Raw genomic sequence first — 24,458 nt, forward strand, 5'->3', positions numbered from 1 at the left:
AGAATCATGTATATTTTGTATTCCCAAAAACATTTTTAAAGAATTTTCTGTTTTTTCTTAACATAACAGACAAAACTACTAATTGTAAAATAAACAATGCATACAATTATGGATGATGTTAATTTTAAATTCAGCAGCTTTCTTACTTAGGAACATTGTTACAAACTTCATGAATCCGGCCCGAGTTTTTTTCAATAAATCTGTCAAAAAGCTGTATGAAATGGCCCCAAACTCACTTGTGAGTTAGTGGTTTGAATCATACTCAGTGAGTGAATCGTTCAGAGCTGTTCAGTTCACATCCGACTTCCTCACTGAACCGCAAGTCATTTTTCGTTTATGATTCAAAATGAACTAGGAACCAGTGCTGTGATGTACACTTACTGACTTTTTGTCCATATGACTGTGTGTATTCACAACATACTTGTATTTATAGTGAGGTCCAGTCATAATATTGAAAAGATTGTAAGAGAAAATGTGTTAAGTTTTCTTGAACAGGCACAAGATTGATATTCAATATATATCCGGCACAATCAGAATTACTAGAGTGAGATTCCCAAATTGGAGTCTGTTACCTACCCACAAATAGACCTAACAAAGTGCCTGAGATTTATGCTTATATTGTTTTACAGCTCTCAGGGGGAGCTTGCGCCTGTCTGCAAATTGAATTTACTCATCTGATATGTCTACGGTTTTGTCCTCTTTCATGTATTACACTGATAAGCATCCCAGAGGAGTCTCGCAGCGGACAGCAAATGTCACATTTGTATAAAGCTAGGTCATAAAATGGCACTGAATGAAGATTGTGCTTGCGTGATATTTTAAAAACCACAATGGCAATGTTTGATAATCATGTAATATATAAATCAGTGAAGATTCATTGAATGACTAAGAGCCAAACAAGAAGCATTCGAGTCATATTGAGACAGAGATTGCAGATGGAACTTAATCAAGATTTCACTGGAGGCTAAATGGATTATAAACTTAAAAGTTGAGAAGAAGCCAATCACAGCACTGTTGTACGGGCGACCATTATAAGTATCTTAAGCTCTTTTCAGTGGGGGGTTTTAACATAGGCTGGTAGTTTGGTGTAGTGTTTGTAAGCCCCATGTGGTCCAACTTTAAGCTCCTTTTGTCTGAAATGCCAATCAGCTGTGTGGAGTGAATGCATGCTGAATTCAAGCATACTGAATGGCAGTCTAGAGAGTTTAAAGAGGACTATTGTTCCCTGATTCTTTCTGCCTCAGACTAGCAGGTGTAATCCACAGTATGCATGTAGTTGAGTGAATCATCTTAAACTAGGGCGTGTGTACAAATAATAGCAAAGCAATGCCCATATGTCTGTATATTTTTGGCATTTAAAACAGCATAGGAGCCCAATTCAACACTGTTTTATATAATATTGTACATAGTGTTGTTCACTACCTTGTTTATGTATTAAAATCATAAGGAAATGTTGCTTAAAATTATATCAGACCTTTAGTGTAATGAAAGCAGAGACTAGAGAATACCATCTGTTACATGACATAGTAATTCCCAAAATCCCTATTTGATCTTATGCTTAGCTACTTTGTCTCTGTCGAGAAGAGTGACTTCACTTTGTGAATTACCTGAAATTTACGAGTAGTAATTTAACATAGTTTTACCAACCTTTCACTCTTCATTGGTGGCCTAGTTAACAGCGCTTTGCTGGAGAAAATAAAAAAATAATTGGAATCTCTAAACTTGCAATGGCTTTGCGACAAGGCGTCCCATATCTGCTGAAAGACACTGCGTTCCCAATTTTAGCCCTCTATTGTATTAACAAACACTAGGCACAGTGAGAGGAAGCAGTAATGTGAGGGATTCAAGATAAAGGATTGTCTGGATCTCAATCTCTGTGATAATTTAATTCTATATTGTGTAAAGTGTACAGGAGGGAAAAGTCAATATTAAGCCTTTAACTGCCTAAACATTTCCTCATTACCATCAAATTATAGAGCTGCTTTCATATTTTTAATTGTTTTAAAGTTACACCCAAGCATGACCCAAATATAAAAGCAGCACAGTAATAGCGTTTGGATGGCATCAGTTCAATGTCTTATGCAACTGCCATGGGTATTTATTTGTTCAATATATTTTGAAATGACAAAACAAAACTTAAGGGTTGAATTGATTTTGTAATATGCTTTGAAATGTAATGGTTGCTGGCTAAACAAGGGCAGAAAGTAAATCATTAAAAAAGTTTCAAATTTAGCTATTTTTGTAGCAAAGGTACATTGTCCTTGCGGCCTAAAGTGAGCACCAAGTGAACCACAAGCATGCACTGTCAACATTTCTGAGTGGCTTAAGGTGTATTGTAAAACATTTATTCCCAGTTTTGTCATTTTAGAATAGGGAATATTATAAACTGGAAGCTGACTCTCTTCTACCATGTGAAATATTCAAGGCAATAAAGAGATCATGATGTTTTCCAGGAGACTTGATCCTGGGTTATCCTTTTCCTAAACCATTGACAGATTGTTTATTTAAATAATTTAAAAAATGCTTTTTGTGCAGATGTCTTAATAATCCTTATATGAACAGTGTCAGTAGTATTATTATTTTTTATCCTTCACAATACTTCCTGATATTATTTTTCTTATATATTATATGTTGAATGGCGGAGACTTATTTTTGATGCTGAGATGAACAAAGGCCCCCCAGTTAAAAGCTGAAAAAAAGCCTTTAAATATAATCTCTCAGTGCATTGGATTATACAGATTAACCTCATGTTTGCAGATCAGTTTTGTTTTTCCCGGGTGGTGGGGGATCAAAGTGGCACACAATCTGATTTGAAAACTATGATAAGAGACAACGTTTGTAGGAATGGTTGACTTCTTCACTTTTAACTTTTTTTTTTCTTGCTCTCTTTCAGACTCACAGTAGTTTAGAGCTCTTCCCAAAATGACTCTATTACCACTATCCATGGTGCTGAAATCCTGAGGGATATACTGTCTCAGATTTAGAATGAGAAAAGAACAGGTAACAAATGCAAATACTGCAGGTATACATATCTGGTAAGGTTTATATATATATATATATATTCAGTTTACATATTCATGCTTATCTTGCTTATATTGCATTGCTTATCATATAGCTTTCATTGCTTTTCTGACAAATTATGTCTAATTTTATCCTTTTGCATAAGATGCTTTTTATTTGAAGACAAAAACAGAGAAAATAACATCGTTGTCAAAGGAGGAAAATAGATTTAAACCTCACAAGAAGAAGAAGAAGAAAGAATATTTTTTGTATTGTACATCTATATTAAATGGTTGCATTCAAATATTTATATTTGTATTTATTTAAATGACTCATTAAGTTGTTATATTTATGTTTATATGCATATATTTGGTTACCAGGCAGAGCTGCTTAATATTTAAACTACATGTGGGCCAAGTGAATCACCTCTTTGACGTGATGTGGCAAAGACACAACCTCCTTTGAGAGAGGACAAGATTTCAGTTGATGGTTTTTGGACAATTAAATATTGCATAGTTCGGTTTTAAATTTTAAATGGGTGGGTATATGAGAGTGTCTCTCCAAAATGTAAGCTTTTTGCATCCAGTAAAGCACATTAAAACAAAATGTGATTGCTGCAAAAAAAAAAAAATCTTGATTAAAAGTATTAAACATTTTGCTTTTGAAAAATGACTATTGACACTGTTATTTGCCAATTTAACCAATTACTTTTTTATTTTACTAAATATACAAATGAAAAACATTTCTGCTAGTGTTCTTCAGGCTTCAACTGTTTTGTTATTGCATTTTCTTGAGTGGATGAACAATAGCAATAAGTGTGTGCATGTGATTTGTGGCTCTGCATTGCACCGGTTGTACTAATTAATTTTGTACTTTCATGATTATGAACCTCGATCTTGAAGGAAGTAGAAAGTATAATTCTGTTTCTAACAGGGGAAATTGCAGTCTGGCTGTGCAGTTCATATAAAGGGGAGATTGAAGGAGAGCAAGAGTGAGTTGACATGTGAACATGCTTTGCTATAGGGGATTAGATTCTGCCATCGAGAGAGGAACTATCAAGGCATGCAATCTGCCTGGCAACCGTTGCTGTGCAGGCATGAGCTCTCTCTGCTGTATGTGAGAGAATTTCTAGCCCTGAAAGAATCCCCCTCCTTTTCTCTCCTTCTTATCCATTCTCTGTGCAAGAGGTCATAACCCTGACCCAAAACATGGTCACCATTGTGACCCCAAGACAAGAGGTTTTGCCATCAAGTCTCTCTCTTTGTTTTTTGTTTTTTTTTGTTTTTTTGGAGGAGGGGAATGTACGAAGGCACTGTTATCCATCTCTGAGAGATTCATCAGACACAATACCATGGTTTACCATTTTGATATATAACATGGTAGTAAATGATTACTATATTCTTCTCTTACCTTGTACCATTTACAAAGTCATTCAAGCTTCTTCAAAGTATACCATGGTATATTCTGTCACTTTTGTCTTAGTTACAAGTATAATGATGTGACTTTTTCTTTCTGATTTTGACAACCTCAACTGTTTATCATATTTCTAAATGTAATTTTGCCATATATATATTTTAGGTGTTATTAAACAATAAATCAATCATAGTTTTTTTTTCCTGGAGTGAAAAGAAACTACTACAATCAATCACCATAACCTTGTAGAGGAGAGACCACTGTGATATTTTCACCTCCCACCCATGAGAAATAGCAAATACAGCTGGTGCTCTCATGATTTGGGGTTTAATCTGTTCTTGAGCAAACACATTCCCTATGACCATTATCCCTCGGTTAAAGTTACTGATCAAATCAAATGAAATTATTATTTTTATTTTAAACCTATGCTTTATTCAAATTAGTCTTAATTCCCTGCTCTCTAATAGTCAGTTTTCTGCCCACGTTCATCTGAATGTGTTGAACACGAGCTCTTAATTTAGGTTAGAACATGGTAGGTATGGAGTCTGGGTTTGGAGACTAGAGAGTGTGATGATTCTCTGTGTGTAGAGACTGAGAGGTTTTGTGAGGAGAAGTGATGCATTATGAAAGAGGTCTTGGAGTGGGCTGGAGAGATGAGAATGCCATGGAGAAAACTGTTCTTGTCTACAGAAGAGTGCATATATAATAAGCTATTTAAGTACTTGTGTGTATAAATGTGTGTGCTTGTGTAATGACATTACAGATATGATGTTCATACTGTAAAATAGTGAATCACAGGACAATGTCTGCTTTGGATCTTGTGCGTATGTGTGTTTAGGTGAGTGTGTCAGAATTTAAAAGCTGATCATTTCATCATGGGTGCACAAAATGAGCTCACATATTTACACAGATTCACACTGAACCCATGATTTCCTTTACTCACTCCCATTTAGAGGTACGTAAACCCTTCAGCAATGAACTTTAAACAAACCTGCACTGCAGCAGATTCTCAATTGCAACTGTTTTCTGGGGAAATATTAAGAACATACAACCTCAATCCGCAAAGGCATGGGTTAAGAGGCATAGAGCCGAAAGTCTGGATCTGGGACAAGGGTAAAACCAAAAGTCATAGAGCCAAAAGTCTGGATCTGTGGCACACAGATACGTTGTTTTCGTTCAAATCAAAGCATAAACAAATGTAGAAAACGTATCTGCGTGCCACAGCTGACACAGAACAGCATATGCTGTTTGCGTTCAGTGGATACTCTCCAAAATGGCGCTAGGGTGATGCGGAGGAGACGAATTGTTGAATAAAGTCGTTATTTTTGGGGTTTTTTGCGCACAAAAAGTATTCTCGTAGCTTCGTAAAATTACAGTTGAACCCCTGATGCCACATGGATTATTTTACCGATCTCCTTGCTATGTTTCTGGACTTTGATCGTGTAAGGATCCTTGCCGTCTATGGGAGGGTCAGAGAGCTCTCAGAATGCATCAAAAATATCTTAATGTGTGTTCCGAAGATGAACGAAGGTCTTACAGGTTTGGAACAACATGAGGGTGAGTAATTAATGACAGAATTTTCATTTTTGGGTGAACTATCCCTTTAATGGAATAAATCAGTATCTTCAATAAATGTGTGTGTGACCCGAATATTTCTGCAATTGAAGCAAGGCTGTTAAAGGTCAGTGGTGTCTAATTTACTTTTAAGGTCTTAGTCTGCAGCTATTTCTACATGATGAGACTTATCAAATGCAATCATTGGTGTAACCTAATATAGTCACGTTCGTTAAGTCGTATGATAATAATTTTTTTTTTTTACTTAGATGCTACCACATAAAAGGTGTTGTTTTGCTAATTATTCCTAGATTTGTTATGGTATGACTTTTCCCTACAATGTTCTAAGATTAAGATTTAGTTATGTGGGTGCATGTGTTTGATCTTAACCATCTTATCACAATGCAAATCTAGCCAATGCTCCTATAGCTTTTCTATACCTGCCAGCTAAGGCCTTGAGGGCAGCAGTGACCTCAAAAAGTTTCCCTGTGTTATCTGCACCCACCCACCCACACACACACAAACACTGACAGCACTCCATCTGTCTGTATCTCTCAATGGGGATAAAGCATACCATGGGGGAGGCAATGCAGAAGCTGTATTCTCTGCTTGCCTCCAGTTCTCCACTTATATGTGAATGTGACTCAGAAAAGGCACCTACACATTCATCCAGTGGTATAAACTCATTGACCCTCTAGGTAAATGCTGTATCTAAATACAGTAGAGATCAGAAGATGTTCAGTCGTACGTGCCTTTGAATCAGGCTGTAACATTTTTGGTAACACTTTACAATAAGGTCCCATTAGTTAATGCATTAACTAACAATAATGAGCAATAAATTTGTTATTTATTATTTTTTGTTAACGTTAGGAAATATAACTGTTATTAATGTTAGCTCAGTTCCATTAAATAATATTAACAGAACTTTTGATTTTATTAATGTATTAATAAATGAACTAAAATAATACACAAGTGCTTAAGAAGTATTTTTCAATGTAAGTTCTTGTTATAGTGTTAAAAAATAAATTTTACTGTAAAGTGTTACCTTCTCTGTTTTTTTGTATTTTTGTATGTGTTAGTCCAGAGATGACCCATTTTCCAAAACAATAATTATGAATCTGATTAGTTTACAAAAATAAATAAATATATTTCTACAACCTTTCAAAAGTGAATTGGAAATTTATTATGTTTTTTCTCTTATCAAGTGTGTGTTTTATGTGAGCAGACTAATTAACAGGCAAATAAATTAGCTCTGAAATGCAGTTTCATTCACCACATATCTCCTGAGATTTTTTTAAATGATTTATTTTTAGCATATTATGGACAGCAAAAAGTTTCATAACACATATTCTCCTTAAACACACACACACACACAGACAAATGTAATTGCCATTTTTAAATGTTTTCAATTTATAAGCTATTAGCAAATGTATTCTTTGTTTTAAAACAGGTTATTTTGACTGAAAATCTTTAGCCAAGACAATGCACAAGGATGGATGGATTAGGAAGAACTTTCCTCATAGTGAGGCACCGAACAAAGGGACATTGTCTCGTTGTAAATCTTTGGTGAGTGGGACACCATGCAGAGTCCTCCATCACTACGTCAAAGAGGAGGAGGGAGTCAGTGGAAGACGTTCTCATAAGAGAATATCACCTCCTTAGCATTTCAGCTTCCACGCCCCGCGTTATCCCCACCGCGCTCCCCCAGTGCCCGCCTTTGTTCGTATCACAACAATCCCAGAACAGATGGTGCTCTGCTTGGGAATCGAGTGACAGCCACCGGCTAGCAACCAATCGGCTGCTCGGGAATCAGCTGACTCGCCTGGACAGCGCCAGGTGCTGTCATCATATTTTCCTTGGAGACGCAGCACGGGCTCCACAGTAACACAGAGACACGGCGGATGGGAGCCAGTCAGCGGATTCCCGTTGCAAGGATCCATGCAAAACCTGACCATGCGCTTGGCGAAGGTTGCACATGAATATTCGCGGAGTGGATGTAAGGAAACGATGTCACTGTGAAGCAGTTCATTATACGGAACTTACGAGCGACGTTATGGTATTTATTATCTATGGATTTTCTTTCAGTGCTCATTCGCAAGGACATAGATACTGTTTCTAGATACTATAAGTGCATGCAGCAGTCAGCGCGGAGGGAGGACTTCAATTCCATTCGGAACGTGTAGGCTGGCAAACCAAAGAGGTATGTTCAGATAGATTTTGAAGCATCCATACCATATATGTAGTGATTCTCTTTATGCATCTATGCATGTTAAACCAGAACCATGGGCAACTAAACATGTTCCATCATGCGCAGTGAAATAATTTAAAAAACAGTAGCCACTTGCAAAATCTTTGTCTGTAAGAATGAGCTGTGGTTTTAAAGTAACTCACCCAAAAATGTGTTAACCTCAGGTAAAAAGAAAATAGATGGTATCTATACTGCTTAGCTTTTGAGGCTTCTCTTCTATGGATTAGGTGTATGGCAAGCCGTTTTAACATATATTCCTTTTAACTTCTATATTATTAATAAATATTATATAATAAAATGTAACTAATATAATAATAATAATAAATTGTTTATAAGTAATACTTATTTATAATTAGTATTTTTATAAATAGTACTATGATACATAGTGTTTTAGTTGTAAAATTATTATGAAGCAATCCAGTGGTGAGATTATCTTTTTCAGTTTCACTAGCAACTGTTAGATACTAGCAGGCTACTTATTTAGACGCTAGAAACTCACAAATAGTTAATATTTTTTTCCTAATAGGAAATCGTCCATAAATAGAATTCAGTTACAACATTTTGCAGACTGGTACCACCAATGGATTAATTACTTGTTACTGTTTGGATAGCTGACTAGTAGCAAAAGAATAATTACTAGTATGTAGAGAATAATTGATGTGATACTAGCCAACATTAGATAACCTACTAGTAACTAGAATAAAAGTACTAAAAAAATAATAATAAGTACTAGTATTATAATAATAATAATAGTTTTAAGGAATAATGTTCAACTGGCCTGCCATACGGCGTGATTTACTGCATTTAATTGCAAGGACGCATCGGCTGTTGCGCTTGAGATGTTCAAGGGCAAAACGTGTGTGATTTTTTCATAATTTATGGTTTGTTTATGAGTTCACACAGTTTATGTTGTATTTCTCAGAACAACAGCCTGGTAAAAGATAATGCTACTACAACGTATGTGTGTGTATAAGGAGTAAGCAGAATGTGATGGCCATGGTTAACGGGCGACTTTTTAAACCTTTATATCAAATATCAAACTTGAATGCATGCAACGATAAAACATTAACTAAACGCGTGTGTTTGCAATATCAGTTTTACTTCTAATTCTGTTTGATCATGCGGTTTGCATTAATTAAATTCTTCACAGTCACTCGTTTGTTTTATTTATCCTCCTGAGAGTGATTTTACATTGTAATTGTGGCAGAAATCGATCCCAAACTTCGAACAGATCCCGTTACTGCTGGCTTACCGCAGGCGCACGCATGGGGTCTGGTTGGCGATGCAGAAATGTGATTTGCATCTCAATGTCCAGGCACTCCAGCAGATGTTTCGTTGCTTACTCATTCGAAATAAGACGCCACAACTTCCCTAGGAAAGACAATAAACACGGGAAGACGTCTTTTAGTCAGGGAAGGATGTATAATGGGGTTTGAGGAGGGGGTTTGTATTGTCCCTGGGGACGCCACCCCTTGTTGCAGCTGTTGCAGAAGTTGTTTTCTGACATTTGAAGAGAAGCGTCCTCATGAACAACAACAAGGTAAAGAAAATGTCGGGCATATGTTGATGAATTTGGCTCTTTTTTGGAATTTTTCTGTCAATCCAAAACACTAGTCTTACTGTGGTTTACGTAAGACTATGTAAGGTGATATTAGATATTAAACAAAGACGTAAGGCGGTCTGGAGCTGTAAGAGGCCTGTTATGTGTTTTTCCTATAAATGTGCATGTCATGAATTTATCAGTCTGTTGGGATTGGAAGTAACAGTGGCCAGTGTTATAATGGTGAAAAGAATAAGTCTGGTTTTTGTGTTTGTCACAGAAATAAAGAGTGGAATAGACCAAGCAGCTGTTTGACTAATTCTGCAACCATAAGAAACACTCTGGCAAAGGATCTGTTTGGACAGTAGGTGAAGGAGAAAAAAGACATTTCTTACTGCTCTTATAAATGCATGAATTTTAATAATTCTGTTTTGTAAATTCATGAATCACCTAATTTAATTTTATGAACATAATGCATTTTTTAAATAGTTACGTATTTAGATATTTATTTTAAACAACGTTTGTAATATACTGATATGAATTTTAAGCTTATTAACTATAAGAAACTAACTTAGCAGTTCCAAGGATGCAACATTTTTAACCTATTTATTTATTGCACATATTACGGTAAATCTCACAGCATCTGTACAGGAAGATTCAACTTATGGTCACATGCAATGATTCTAGAGGCTATTTTATTTATTGAGGATTCAATATATATATATATATATATATATATAGGATTTTTTATATTGAGAGTTTTAGATATTCCAAATTCTGGAATCCATTGGGTGATGTTTATAAGTGCAAATGGTTTGAAACACATAGTGCTGAAAAGAATTGAAATGGGACCTTGGGGGTTTCCCGTGCAGTTACTTCTCAGCACTCATTTTTGTACTGTGACACAGAGGACTCCATTTGATCGGCAATCAATGTTTTTATGACATTCACAATATTCCCCATCTTTACAGCACTCTACCGCCCATGCCATTACCCCACAGTTCAACCCTGGGCAAAGCTATGATTCACCATGCAATTAATAATACCCCTCAGATTAAGAGATGGCAAGCGTAGACGGTCTTGAATGTTGGATGTGAAAAGATCTGCTCTCTTGGCCCTTTGCAAAGCCTTTTTGATCCAAGAATAAAATTAATTACCATTAATTTCTCACTCACTTTCTGTGAAGTTTTTTAGGAAGCGAGCCCCTTGAGAAGATTAGCAGAGAAAAGTTTGGAGTTAGAGACAAGATGGTCATTTTTGGAGATGACATTGTAAGCCATTTTAGCATGCCTTTTGGGTTTCTCCACTTGTTTATTTGGACTTTCGTATTGTATGCTGGGAATGTATTTCCAGTGTTTCCTCTGCCTTCACAGAAAGTTGTGTGCATATAGAGGGTTATAAAAGCAAATACAGTTTCCTGGAAATGTATTTTCAGGATATTTTAAGTCCCGTAGTCTGTGAGAAACACAATCAGCCCTGTTCATATCTGTAGCAACAACAGTTTTTTTTTTCTGTTGCTATTCATAAGTGGTTTGATAAATCACAGAATCAAATCATGAACAACAAATGACGTGTTCTAATGGTTGTGTGGTTTGTGTCGGGCTTGCATATACTAAATACCCTTATTTCTTATACGAGCATAACCCCATTAGTGCTATTGGTAGTAGTTAAAATATTGATTTTCTGTGAGATTTAAAAACTGCACTTTACTGTGCTCAAATTGAGATTTTGAAAGCGTAGTGAGGTTGCTTATTTAGGAGATAGTTGTAATGCATCTTCGTTGTCTAAATAACTTTAGGGTTTGTTTTTACAGCCATTTTGGAAGTCTGTTTGTAATCACTTAAGTTCACTTAAAGTTAAAATTTGGGGCATCTAAACAAAGAGCTACTCAGGATCACACTCAAATCTTGATTATGGTCTTAGAGTACAATTCAGATAAACTTGCAGGCTTCAAGCGCATATTTTCCTCAAACTTGAAATAATACCCTGTCAGACACTGGCAGTGCTTTGACCCATAGATCAGACGTGTCTTCAAAACAGAAGTCTTCACTCTCTGCAGAGAACAGATCTGCATCTGTCGGTGATCTGAAATTGCAGGTGTTTCAAATAGGCTCCCATTGAATTTCACAGCTGTCATTTGTTATCTAAGTCTAGGGGAAGTTCAGGATGACGGGCTGGGCAACAGGAAGCAAGCTGGTTGCAGAAGTTCATCTAATGAGGTTGGAATGGCATAAATAGCTATTAATTTGCCCGCAGATTTGGATTTAAATCCTGTTTATTTATAAAGACGGAATATTTATGAGGATCATTAGGGTGTCCTATTTGTGTGGTCTTTAGGCGAATGGTACTGTGACAAATGTGTTTGTTTTGTTACATCATATTTCTTCCATTCATAATTGCGGCCTGTGCACAGTTTTTCCTAAATACCACTATTGAAATGTGAAAAGAGTAATTCTCTTTTTGTATTAACCTTCTAATGAGGTTTTCATTTTTTACCATCATTAAAATAATAACCAATACCCTCATTCATGAGTCCATACTTTAAAGAAAAAAGGTAAATCCCCTGACTAATCTTAGGCTCTTTTAAACTCTAAAACACTGTGCATCAACCTTAGTTTTGTTTGGTAACTTTGCTGCTAAAAGATCAATAGAATGCTCACAACAGACTTAATGAAACTGAAGTGATGTCTCTGAACTACAGACAAACAAGCCTTAGCCTAATCTAAAAACATAGAGCTGAAATTGTGGCTTAATTTTAAGCCACAGTATACAGTCTTAAATGAAACTGTGATCTCTGGATTACTTTATCCTACTTACTGGAAAGGTTTTGGCCTCCACTTGGGTAAATACTGCTATTAAGAGCTGAATCTGAGATTGACCTCAATATTAGTAAAAATGAAACATAATTCATTTGAAAATGGAAGAATATAAGGGTTGCATCTGACCCTTTATTTAATAATTTTAAACAATGGAAAATACTGTAATAGTAGCAGTGTATATATTTAAACAGTTCACACGAAAGTGAAAATTCTGTCATCATTACCCACTCTAATACAATAAAAGTCAGTGGAATCCAGTCTTGTTTTGGACCCCATCGACTTATATGTTATATGGGCAAAACATTATTGAATATATCTTCTGTTGTAATACAGAAAAATGTCAAACAGGTATGGTGGGTTAAAATGATGACACTTTTTTTGGGGGGTGAACTATCCCTTTCAGACATAATGCAAATTGAATGCCATGGATCAAGCAAGGATCATGTTCTGGTAAAAATTCTTAGTTAATTAGTTGCTATTCCCGGAAAATGATGGAACACTTTAGTCCTTCTATTTTTTTTTTCATTTCATTCATCTGCCCCTCTTTAAATTTTACAGATAAGTTTAATCTTTCATCTTAATCACCGTATTAAGATATTTCACGTCATTGTGTGATATATTGTATTACAACCTAGATAATTAGATAATGTATATTTGAATCATTGTATCATTTTTCTTGTTCAAACCTGTGAGATAAAAGGACTGAAATTCTCCCACTGATTGATTTTTTCAATGTTGAAATAGTGAATTGCCAAAGTCACCCCTTAAAATTTTTTATTGATTTGACTCCCATCTTTACTAGTTTAGTGCCATTTTCAGTGTGAGGTGTCATTCTGTATGGCATTACGAAACACTTTAAGAGTGGTGCTGATAACTCTGATAACACAGGCCGGGTCCCATCTGTGTACTGCCCTCTTTTATGAGAATTGCTGAGACTGACAGTTACAGTCAGCTCTCATTCTAAATTGCCCTGATGCTCCTTTGACCACAGGGGGAGATCAGGCCTCTTATTGATTTCCACTCTCACATTAAAGGACTCATTTACACCAGCTGTACCATGTTTCCTCCATTCATTTTCTTGGGAGTATGAGGCGTAAATTTGTTGAAGCTGTCCAAGCTTGTATTTATTGGTGGATTCAACTTCACAAGAGACTCCAAAGCTCTGAAGTGAACATATTGCTGATGTTAAGTTGGCATATGTAATCTGCATATCATGTGGGTGGAATTTTTCAGATCTTAGGTTTTCAAATCTTATGTTTTCAGGATGAGTGCAGTTCAGTTGTTTTGAATCTTGCTGTTAAGAAACATTAACAAGGATGAGCAACTTTTGTGGAGGAGTATCTGTTCGTAATGTAGGTGGTATTTGGCATGGACTAAATCCCTCTCGCTTGCTGTTTGTGTGCTTGAGTCAGCATTAGCACCATATGGGATAGCAGATGCCCCGTTCACTGCTCTGTCAAAGATACAATAACATGCCACCTTTGTGTGCCTTTTGCTTGCGATGGATGCTTAATATTATTTCATTCCAAACTTCAAAAACCATTCTGGTGTTAAATAATCCTCAGTAATCTAGGACATCACATATTTCCTACTGAGTATGCAGAATCAAGTCAAGCTTACCTGATTTAATATGATTGATTTGATATGGTTCGCATTTGTGTAATATCTTATTTTTATGTTTTTTTGTTTTACATAATTGCTGCAAAGAGAGGTAATTTTGTACTTATTTAATGCTGTAGTTACCTAGATGGAAAACCATTTTGAATCAGGGTATGGTAATATCTTGACAGGAAAGACTATGAATAAATGTACAGAGACATTTCTACACCTCACAAATGTTCAGTCTTTGTTTACAATAGCTATTGTTTGATCACCTGAGGAATAATATTTCCTTCCTTTCCTTCCTTCGGTCACCATTTCTTTCCTCTTTGATCCACCTCTTCAAGCATGTCAGATTGAAGTAAACAAAAGCCTGTGCCTCTGTTTTTCACATTATCATTATATTCGTATACTGGTTTAATGTATTTGGAACAAGGATATCTAACAATTATGAAACTTAATATAGGTATTTGTAATGTGACAAATCTATTTCCAAGCTTACCTACTCCTTTCAATTTTCTTCTGCATAATGCTTAGCTCATTTTGTCATTTTGTATGTAGTTAACATTTATAGTGGTAAACAAGTAACACAAGTTTTTTCGTGATGAACTGGCAGAGTTTTAGGGGAAAAAATCTGCCTGTGTAAGTAAATTAATCTTGTTTCAATATTTTTGGGATATTTTATGTAACGAATCCAGTCCACTGAAGGCGAGCGTAGTGGGAACCCAAGTGCAGTTTATTTACAGAGTGATCCAAACATCTTTTTTGGTCCCACTTTATATTAAGTGGCCTTAACTACATGTACTTACATCAAAAAATAAGTACAATGTAATTACATGCAGATTTTTTTCAAATATAAGAAAAATAATGTAAAAACATGTATGTACACAATAAGTGCAATGTACCAAATGATTAATTTAAATGTAAGTACATAGTAGTTAAGGCCACTTAATATAAAGTGGGACCGTTTTTTTTTTTTCATTGTAATTTTTTGTTTAAATTTTTTTTCCATTGTTTGAATCCACACTTACACACTTACATCTCTTACATACAATAAGTGCAATGTACCAAATGATTAATTTAAATGTAAGTACATAGTAGTTAAGGCCACTTAATATAAAGTGGGACGGTTTTTTTTTTTCATTGTAATTTTTTGTATAAATGTTGTTTCCATTGTTTGAATCCACACTTACACACTTACATCTCTTACATGTTTATTAGAATATGCTTATATACTTTTTCATGTCATGGGATTTTTCCATTGCTTATTGTAATAAGCTTTTCTCTGTTTGTATGTTTTTTTTCTAGGCCAACTCTCCAGTCCAAGTTTCATGCTGTGAGAAAGTTTCAAACCTGTGAGGAAGTTTCAAACCTATATGAGCCCACGGGAACTACACCCTTTTAAATCTTTCGGAAGCTCTTTGAATCCACTGTTCAAGCTTTCAGAGGGATAAAAGGGCTATTCTGCAACATTTCTATTGAATAAGAATCTCACCTCACCATCTTTTTGGCGCTATAGGAATTCCAGCTCAGATCTGAGAGGATAAACACTTACAGTCAGAATGGCAAGAGGGACTTTCTTTTTTGTTGTGCGGGGCCAGATTTGTTTATTCCTGCTTCTGGCTTTACTTGGCCTCTCTTCAGTTCAGAGTACAGAATGTCCGCAGCTTTGTGTGTGCGAGATCCGGCCTTGGTTCACACCCCAGTCCACCTACAGAGAAGCAACTACTGTTGATTGCAATGACCTTCACCTTACACGCATCCCCGGGAACCTGTCCACTGACACGCAGGTGTTGCTTCTGCAAAGTAACTACATTGCCAGAACTAGTGAGGAACTGGAGCAGTTATTGAATCTCACAGAACTTGACCTGTCCCAGAACAACTTCAGCAACATCCAGGATATCGGCTTGACCAACATGTCACAACTCACAACGCTTCACCTGGAGGAGAACCAAATAGTCGAGATGCCTGACTTCAGTTTGCAAGATCTCACCAATCTACAGGAGCTGTACATTAATCACAATCAGATCAGCTCCATTGCACCCAATGCCTTCGCCGGATTGCGTAACCTTCTGAGACTCCATCTGAACTCCAACAGACTCAAGGCCATTGACAGTCGCTGGTTTGAATCAACCCCCAACCTGGAGATCCTGATGATTGGGGAAAATCCTGTGGTCGGCATCCTGGATTTGAACTTCAAACCTCTCACCAACTTGAGAAGCCTGGTCCTGGCAGGAATGGAGCTCACTGATATCCCAGGCAATGCGTTTATTGGACTAGACAACCTAGAGAGTCTCTCCTTCTATGATAATAAACTGGTTCGGGTGCCACAGACTGCTCTGCAGAAGCTTCCAAACCTGAAATTTCTGGATTTGAACAAGAATCCAATACATAAAATTCAAGAGGAGGACTTTAAGAACATGCTGAGGCTGAAAGAACTTGGCATTAACAACATGGGAGAACTTGTGTCCATTGATCGCTTTGCCCTGGATAACCTCCCAGAGCTGACCAAACTCGAAGCCACCAACAACCCCAAGTTTTCCTACGTGAGCCGTTTAGCATTCCGTGACTTGCCATCACTAGAGAGTCTAATGCTCAATAACAACGCTCTAAACTCCCTCTACCAAGCAACGGCGGATTCCCTGCCCAACCTGAGGGAGATCAGTATCCATAGCAACCCGCTGCGCTGCGACTGTGTAATTCAATGGATGAGCTCAAACAAGACAAATATTCGATTTATGGAGCCTCTTTCCATGTTCTGTGCAATGCCACTTGAGGTTAGAGGTCAGCGTGTGAGAGACGTACTTTCTCGTGAATCTTCAGGCCAGTGTCTGCCAATGATCTCTCACGACACATTCCCCAATCACCTCAACCTTGATATCGGGATGACAGTATATCTGGACTGTTGTGCTATGGCTGAGCCTGAACCAGAAATATACTGGGTGACCCCATCTGGTAACAAAGTCATGATGGATACAGTGTCCGATAAATACCAACTTAACAGTGCAGGAACTCTGCGCATATCCCACATTCAGGTGGACGACTCTGGCCACTACACCTGTGTGGCTCAGAATACAGAAGGAGCGGACACTCGGGTGACTGCCATTCGAGTCAACGGGACTCTTCTGGATAGCACCCAGCTTATGAAGATCTACGTGAAACACACAGAGTCCCACTCAATTTTAGTGTCCTGGAAAGTGAACTCCAATGTCATGACGTCCAATCTGAAGTGGTCATCCGCCACCATGAAAATTGACAACCCTCACATCACCTATACGGCTAAAGTTCCTGTAGATGTTCATGAGTACAACCTCACACACCTTCAGCCGGCCACTGAGTATGAGGTCTGTCTCTCGGTCTCCAATATCCACCAGCAGACCCAGAAGTCATGTGTTAACGTCACAACCAAGCATGCTACGTTTGCGGTGGAGATCTCTGAGCAAGGCACCAATACGGCTCTGGCGGCAGTCATGGGCACAATACTGGCCATCATCAGCCTGGGCTCAATCACGGTATACATTGCAAAGAGATGGAAGAGGAAGAACTACCACCACTCCTTAAAGAAGTACATGCAGAAAACCTCCTCCATCCCCCTAAACGAACTCTATCCTCCCCTCATTAACTTATGGGAGGCAGACAGCGAAAAGGACAAGGACAGTTCTTCAGACACTAAGCCGACGCAGGTGGACACAACAAGAAGTTATTACATGTGGTGAAGCTTACCAGACATTTTTTCTTCTTTAGAGCACAAAGACACATCTTTGCTTATTTGTGCGTAACAAAGACATGGACTTCCTTTTTTCTGCTTTTCTTACTGCAAGCATCTATTCAGACTGATATCTCTGACTTTTTAGTAGAGTGTATTGCCTTTTCCTCTTCTTTGACTTTCAATATGGCAGCTTTGTTTAGCTTCCGAGACATGTTAGTAGCTGTGCTTTTTCTTTTTGTTCATTATATTTTGATAGCACAGCATATAGATAATGTCAAGGATTGACTTTGGGTCGATTGATGCTGTAGCACTATATCTGATCGGATATTGATATGTCTTTGGCAGTATTCATAGAGAATGCATTGTTTCTTTCTCTCTTTCGTAAGACAGTTTAACTGTTGTGCACTGAAATATATTAACAAATTTGTCTTTGGACTCCAATGTAAGCTGACAAGGTGAGTTTAGACTTGATAGACTGTCTATTGAAAAACGTTAGCAATTGTTCTGTAATGTTGTATCAACTATAATTTGAACATTTTGGATTTTCTCAAAAGTAATTTTTGATTTAGAAGTTAACTTTGCAGATTGAAGAATTGTAAACCAGCAATAGAAATGTGAATGTTAAATAATTAGTTAGTAGAAAAATGCTTTTTCTTTTTAAATTACTCAGATTCTTCTTTTTTAATTGGGTAGAATCTGTTAATCACTTAATTTTGTTGTAATTTACACATGCAAAATATGTTGCATATTACAGCGCAAACAAAAATAAATTACAGTTTTGTTCAGATATTTTTTATACAATGATTTTCAAGTCGAGTGTCATTATTCTGATTTCCTATTCTATCTTTCGTTCCTATTCTGTCTCCTCCAATCTCTCCCCCTTCTTTTTAAGTAAATGAGTGACTTATTTTGGTCATGATGTAATAGTTTTAGCAATAGTTAAAAGAAGGTTGTGATTAGGGGTAATGTGGATAATTAACCAGTCTCCATTGGCACATGCAGCCCAGAGTGTTCAGCTTGGTCTTAATCAGCCAAATGCTAGGTCTCTTGCTAACATCAAACATTCACAGGCATGACTATCTGAATTAACCTAAGGAGAGTCATAAATCCAAAGAATTCCCCAAAACAACATTAAAGGGGTATATTGAGCCTCTGAACCATTGATCATGTCTGCTGCTTGATTGCCATTCAGTAGCCCACCAATGGGAAATCATGACTGCACCCATTAATTTTGATACTTGTCTTTGTCTGAGAATCCTCATATTGGTTTGTCTTATGCTAAATGCATTTCATGTCAAGATGACTAGTAAAATGTTGCATGTTTGCATCATATTTGCTCAGATCATTTAAGACATGATATTATTGACAGATCTCTGATCTGAAGAAATGTGAAAATTGCTGGAATTAAAAAGAGAAATGGTCTTAGATAAGACTGAGTATGTCTTATAAAGTGAATGTTTCTTAAGTCAGGCCAAAAAATAAAATAAAAATCACAAATCTGGCCTAGAGACTAGAAACCGATGCGATCAATTTTATGTACTAATGAATATAATTATTGGGATGGGAAATCCCATCTTTTATCTGTATGGCTGACTGAGAAGGCAATTGCTGGAAATATCTTAAATCAGACACTCGCTTTTAGTGTCAAGGATCCTTAGTGCATACAGTATATTCTATCCCATTTAGGCACAATTGAACTCTCTATACAAAACTTTAGTTTGATAGAATAGCTTATTACACTGGTCCCTGGAAAAGAATACTTGATTCTGATTGGCCACTCGCGGTATCCAGCAATAATTGCCTATAGCAAACCCTCTTCCGGGCAACTGAAACTGGCTCTACTTCGACGTCTCTTGTATCACACCATGGACTCACACTCTCTTGTTTCATGCAAATGCAACTGGCACCATATTGTGTCTCACTTATCGACTGCAGTGAAATTGACCTCATCTGACTTCTGTATTAATATTAGCCTACTGTATTATGTATATTATTGTAGTGCTTGTCTTTTTGCAAGCACAATTGTTTTGTACACACTGTACTGGACTCTTCTTTCTTAGTGAAATTATAAAATAATTTCAACTCATCAATATTAAATATCCACATATTTATTGGCTACTAGTTATGCAATAAGCTGAATAATGTACAGTCAGCTTGTCATTATGCCTGATGGTTGGTCGCATTTAACAATAATTAAGGAAAAATACGAAATCAATCAGTCAAATAATTCAACTGCCAAGTATAGAAGAGGATATGCATGTCTTACAGTTTCGTTTTGTGACCAAAGAAACTTTTTACAACAATTACCACTTCATTTAATCTCAGAGTGAAAATTACATCTTTCTAATGAAGCTCTTTCGCCTATTAAGGGACCTAACCTATACCACTTTCATGGGCCAAGACTGAAAGATTGCTAGAGACTCAATAAGATGAGCCAGGTGAAAAGGACTCTGAGGAATAATTAAGAATCACCCACACACAGAGCTAAGTATTTGCCAAAGAATTAAACTGGAGGAGGTTCCTCCTAGGGCTGTTCAGGTATTTAATTGCTTTCTGTCAGCTACCCCTGACATAATGCCAAGTGCTTTCATACTGACAGGATGTAATGCAATTCAATAGACTTTGAAAAAAAAAAAATTGCCAGCTAAATTGGCCAAAGTGTGATACAAAGTCATATAAAATTTATATATAGAATATTATATTGTATGTATTGTACTGTATATTCTATCCCATTTAGGCACAATTGAACTCTCTATACAAAACTTTAGTTTGATAGAATAGCTTATTACACTGGTCCCTGGAAAAGAATACTTGATTCTGATTGGCCACTCGCGGTATCCAGCAATAATTGCCTATAGCAAACCCTCTTCCGGGCAACTGAAACTGGCTCTACTTCGACGTCTCTTGTATCACACCATGGACTCACACTCTCTTGTTTCATGCAAATGCAACTGGCACCATATTGTGTCTCACTTATCGACTGCAGTGAAATTGACCTCATCTGACTTCTGTATTAATATTAGCCTACTGTATTATGTATATTATTGTAGTGCTTGTCTTTTTGCAAGCACAATTGTTTTGTACACACTGTACTGGACTCTTCTTTCTTAGTGAAATTATAAAATAATTTCAACTCATCAATATTAAATATCCACATATTTATTGGCTACTAGTTATGCAATAAGCTGAATAATGTACAGTCAGCTTGTCATTATGCCTGATGGTTGGTCGCATTTAACAATAATTAAGGAAAAATACGAAATCAATCAGTCAAATAATTCAACTGCCAAGTATAGAAGAGGATATGCATGTCTTACAGTTTCGTTTTGTGACCAAAGAAACTTTTTACAACAATTACCACTTCATTTAATCTCAGAGTGAAAATTACATCTTTCTAATGAAACTCTTTCGCCTATTAAGGGACCTAAACTATACCACTTTCATGGGCCAAGACTGAAAGATTGCTAGAGACTCAATAAGATGAGCCAGGTGAAAAGGACTCTGAGGAATAATTAAGAATCACCCACACACAGAGCTAAGTATTTGCCAAAGAATTAAACTGGAGGAGGTTCCTCCTAGGGCTATTCAGGTATTTAATTGCTTTCTGTCAGCTACCCCTGACATAATGCCAAGTGCTCTCATACTGACAGGATGTAATGCAATTCAATAGATTTTGAAAAAAAAAAAATTGCCAGCTAAATTGGCCAAAGTGTGATACAAAGTCATATAAAATTTATATATAGCATATTATATTGTATGTATTGTACTGTAGACTTGTATTAATCATAAGTAATTCAATGGCAATAAAATGCCAGGTCTTTTTCAGTTTGTATTCTGAAGCCGTTTAGTTTGTACCACAATCAGGAGAGTCGCAGCAGTAATAGGTCTTAAAGAACACTGTAAAAATTACAAAATAAAACCAAGATTGTTGGAGTATGTTATCCAAAAACATACTACTTAAGTCTCTTTACTTGTTACTTGTCATTTCTTTGTAATTATTTGAGTGAAAATTGTTTCAAAGTACAACCTACACCCTATTTTTTTTTAAGTGTAAGTGTTAACCCATAGGCTTTGCCATCATGTTGACTATCATCAGGTCTAGACAGAAAACATCTAATTGACAGGTCATCCAGGCTGTTGCTCCTCAGTGTTGATAAAAAGGAAGATGTTTCTGATATAGCTGAGGCTGTGAAATCTCCCCAGGGGATCCCTTATTGATCTGACACAACTGCATCGATTTTGTTTTTAAAAGGCCAATTTGAAGAGACACAAGTGGAGCATTATTTTAGCTGAGTCCTGAATATTAGCAGATGGTAAATTCACTTTTCAGATTACCACTTTTGTGTTGAAATCACGTTTGGTACAAATTCTTCAATTTACTAATCTCCTCTGTTATATGATTGTGTTCAGAATAATCAATGTATACTTATATAATATTATATAACATCTAATTATGATGATAATATCACAAGCATGGCATTATGAATGAGGTGGGCGAATAAAATGCATTGTATCTGCATTTGCATCATGCTAATAGCCGCAGAGATAGGTCATTGCAGTCACAGCTGTTGGTTGAGTAGAATAAGAGATGGTTCACTGGAGCTAGAATAAATTAAATGACCTTTCATGCTCCTCCAACAAGATTTTTCCATTAGGACATCTCCATTTATTGTACCCAGCCTGCTGTCTGGTGGGATCTCTTAAGTAATTTGGTTCATAAATGAAGATATCTATTTGCTTGAGGTGGAGCTACCAGCAAGTGTTCTTGACCTGTTGACTGTAGATTGTTGCCACTGATTTAAGATTCTAAGATTAGAATGGAGCCCAGTTATGAGGTGGATGTAATATTATTTTGTAAATATTAAATTGTGTCCATCCATCCTGCAATGGATGGTGTCGACATTTGAAAGAGTAGTGTAGGAAAATATACTTGAAATGTCACTGAAAGTCATGGATTCTTCTAGCTGAGTTCAAGTCTTGATCTTATGGTCTTAAGATCAAGATTTTTGTCTTGGTCTTTTATAAAGCTTATAAATTCTATGTTTACTTAAAATATATAACTAGTATGCACGCTTTTCATTTACAATTAGATTTTGTTTTATTTATAATTTATGTTGATTTTACAAAATGTACATTGAACATTGAAAAGGTGTTTTGAAATAGATAATATTTAAACTAAAATAATGTATTAAATAGGAAATAACACAAATACAGGTTCCAAAAGTTTATTTATGTATTATTTATTTTAGATTTATTTTTATGTATTGTATTTTTTCACATTTGAAAGAATAATTCACCCAAAAATGAAAATTTACTGAAAATGTACTCTCAATGGAGAAAGCGATATTATAGATAAAGGGCTTATATACAGCCGAAAGCAATGGTTTGAAGTTCAAAACAAGTTAATGATGGATTTGTTTATTACAAACATGCATCTTTTCTCTTCACTAGACATTAATTGATGGACTGGAATTGTGTGGATTACTTGTGGATTATTGTGATGTTTTTATCAGCTGTTTGAACTTTCTTTCTGATGGCACCCATTCACTGCATTGCAGAGAATCCATTAGAGAGCAAATTTCTTCCGATTAACAAACAAACTCATACTGTACATCTTGGATGGCCTGAGGGTAAATTTTCAGAAAATATTCATTTTTGTGTGAGCGATTCCTTTAATTAGGTAATCACTGAATGTATTTAATTGAAGTGTCCGAAGCATATTTTAATCAGATTATCAGATCAACATTAAAAGACCAGTATTCTACAGTGATGGCTGCATTTGCTCTTTCACAGTCAATCTTTATTCTGCATGCGTGCTGAAATTCAGTCTGCAGGAATCTGCTGTATGTCCCCTCCCGACGGTCCTGTTTGTGCGGCAACCCGGCATTTCTCTACCTGCCAAAACTGGCAGTGGCGTCTGTGAAATGCCTCCAGGCCCTTAGACAGAAATATCACTGACAAGGTCAACTCCCTGCAGGCGAAGAGCTGCAAAAATCACCTTGTAGCCTCTCAGAGATGTAAAAAAAAAAAAAGTCTTTAGTGTGAAGCGACTGAATATTGATGGCAAATTAACCATGATAGCATCTGCTGCAATCCTTTCTGCATGCATCCGAAGAGGAATCTGACATGTACTGCAATGTTTTATGTGAATATTGTAAGATGCAGAAGAATCATGCCTATTCAAACTTTTGATGATTTTTTTGAGCCTATATAGTGGAATTGAAATGCAACTTCCAGAAAAATGCATGGGGAAGACTACATGGGGAAAAATGCTAGACGTTCTGAAGGTGTTGCAGACTATTCTTGTCCCACAATGTCTCCACACTAGATCTGTCAGTTCCATAAAAGTTGGTAATCAACACCCAGTTATCACCTAAGAACATAGATAGAATAAAATTGATACATTTCTCAAGTAGGCAACACACATTACTGAAAATATGTTTCCTCTTATAAAGCAGCCATTATACACAACTTGAAGTCAGTTCTTAGATACTGTTCAAGAAATGCAAGAACCATGGGTTGACCAAGGTCAAACTAAAGCCGAGTGAAGCTTTAGTGACCTCCCTTGTGCCATGG

General features: G+C 36.4%; 1 protein-coding gene across 2 annotated transcripts; it reads left to right on the forward strand.

The window, feature by feature from the left end:
- Window positions 1-7,732: 7,732 nt before the first annotated feature.
- Window positions 7,733-18,637, forward strand: LOC107750239 (leucine-rich repeat neuronal protein 1-like). 2 transcript variants are annotated; one of them, XM_016565542.1, is made up of 2 exons: window positions 7,733-8,167; window positions 15,482-18,637. In XM_016565542.1, the coding sequence occupies exon 2, from the start codon at window positions 15,736-15,738 to the stop codon at window positions 17,887-17,889; it is 2,154 nt and encodes a 717-aa protein (XP_016421028.1). In that variant the 5' UTR covers window positions 7,733-8,167; window positions 15,482-15,735; the 3' UTR covers window positions 17,890-18,637. The 2 variants fall into 2 exon arrangements, with proteins under 2 accessions (XP_016421028.1, XP_016421029.1); XM_016565543.1 differs by lacking the exon at window positions 7,733-8,167 and adding an exon at window positions 9,739-9,755.
- Window positions 18,638-24,458: the final 5,821 nt, after the last annotated feature.

Source organism: Sinocyclocheilus rhinocerous, unplaced genomic scaffold, assembly GCF_001515625.1.
Source record: "Sinocyclocheilus rhinocerous isolate Xijiao unplaced genomic scaffold, SAMN03320098_v1.1 scaffold963, whole genome shotgun sequence".
NCBI classification, from domain to species: Eukaryota; Metazoa; Chordata; class Actinopteri; order Cypriniformes; family Cyprinidae; genus Sinocyclocheilus; species Sinocyclocheilus rhinocerous.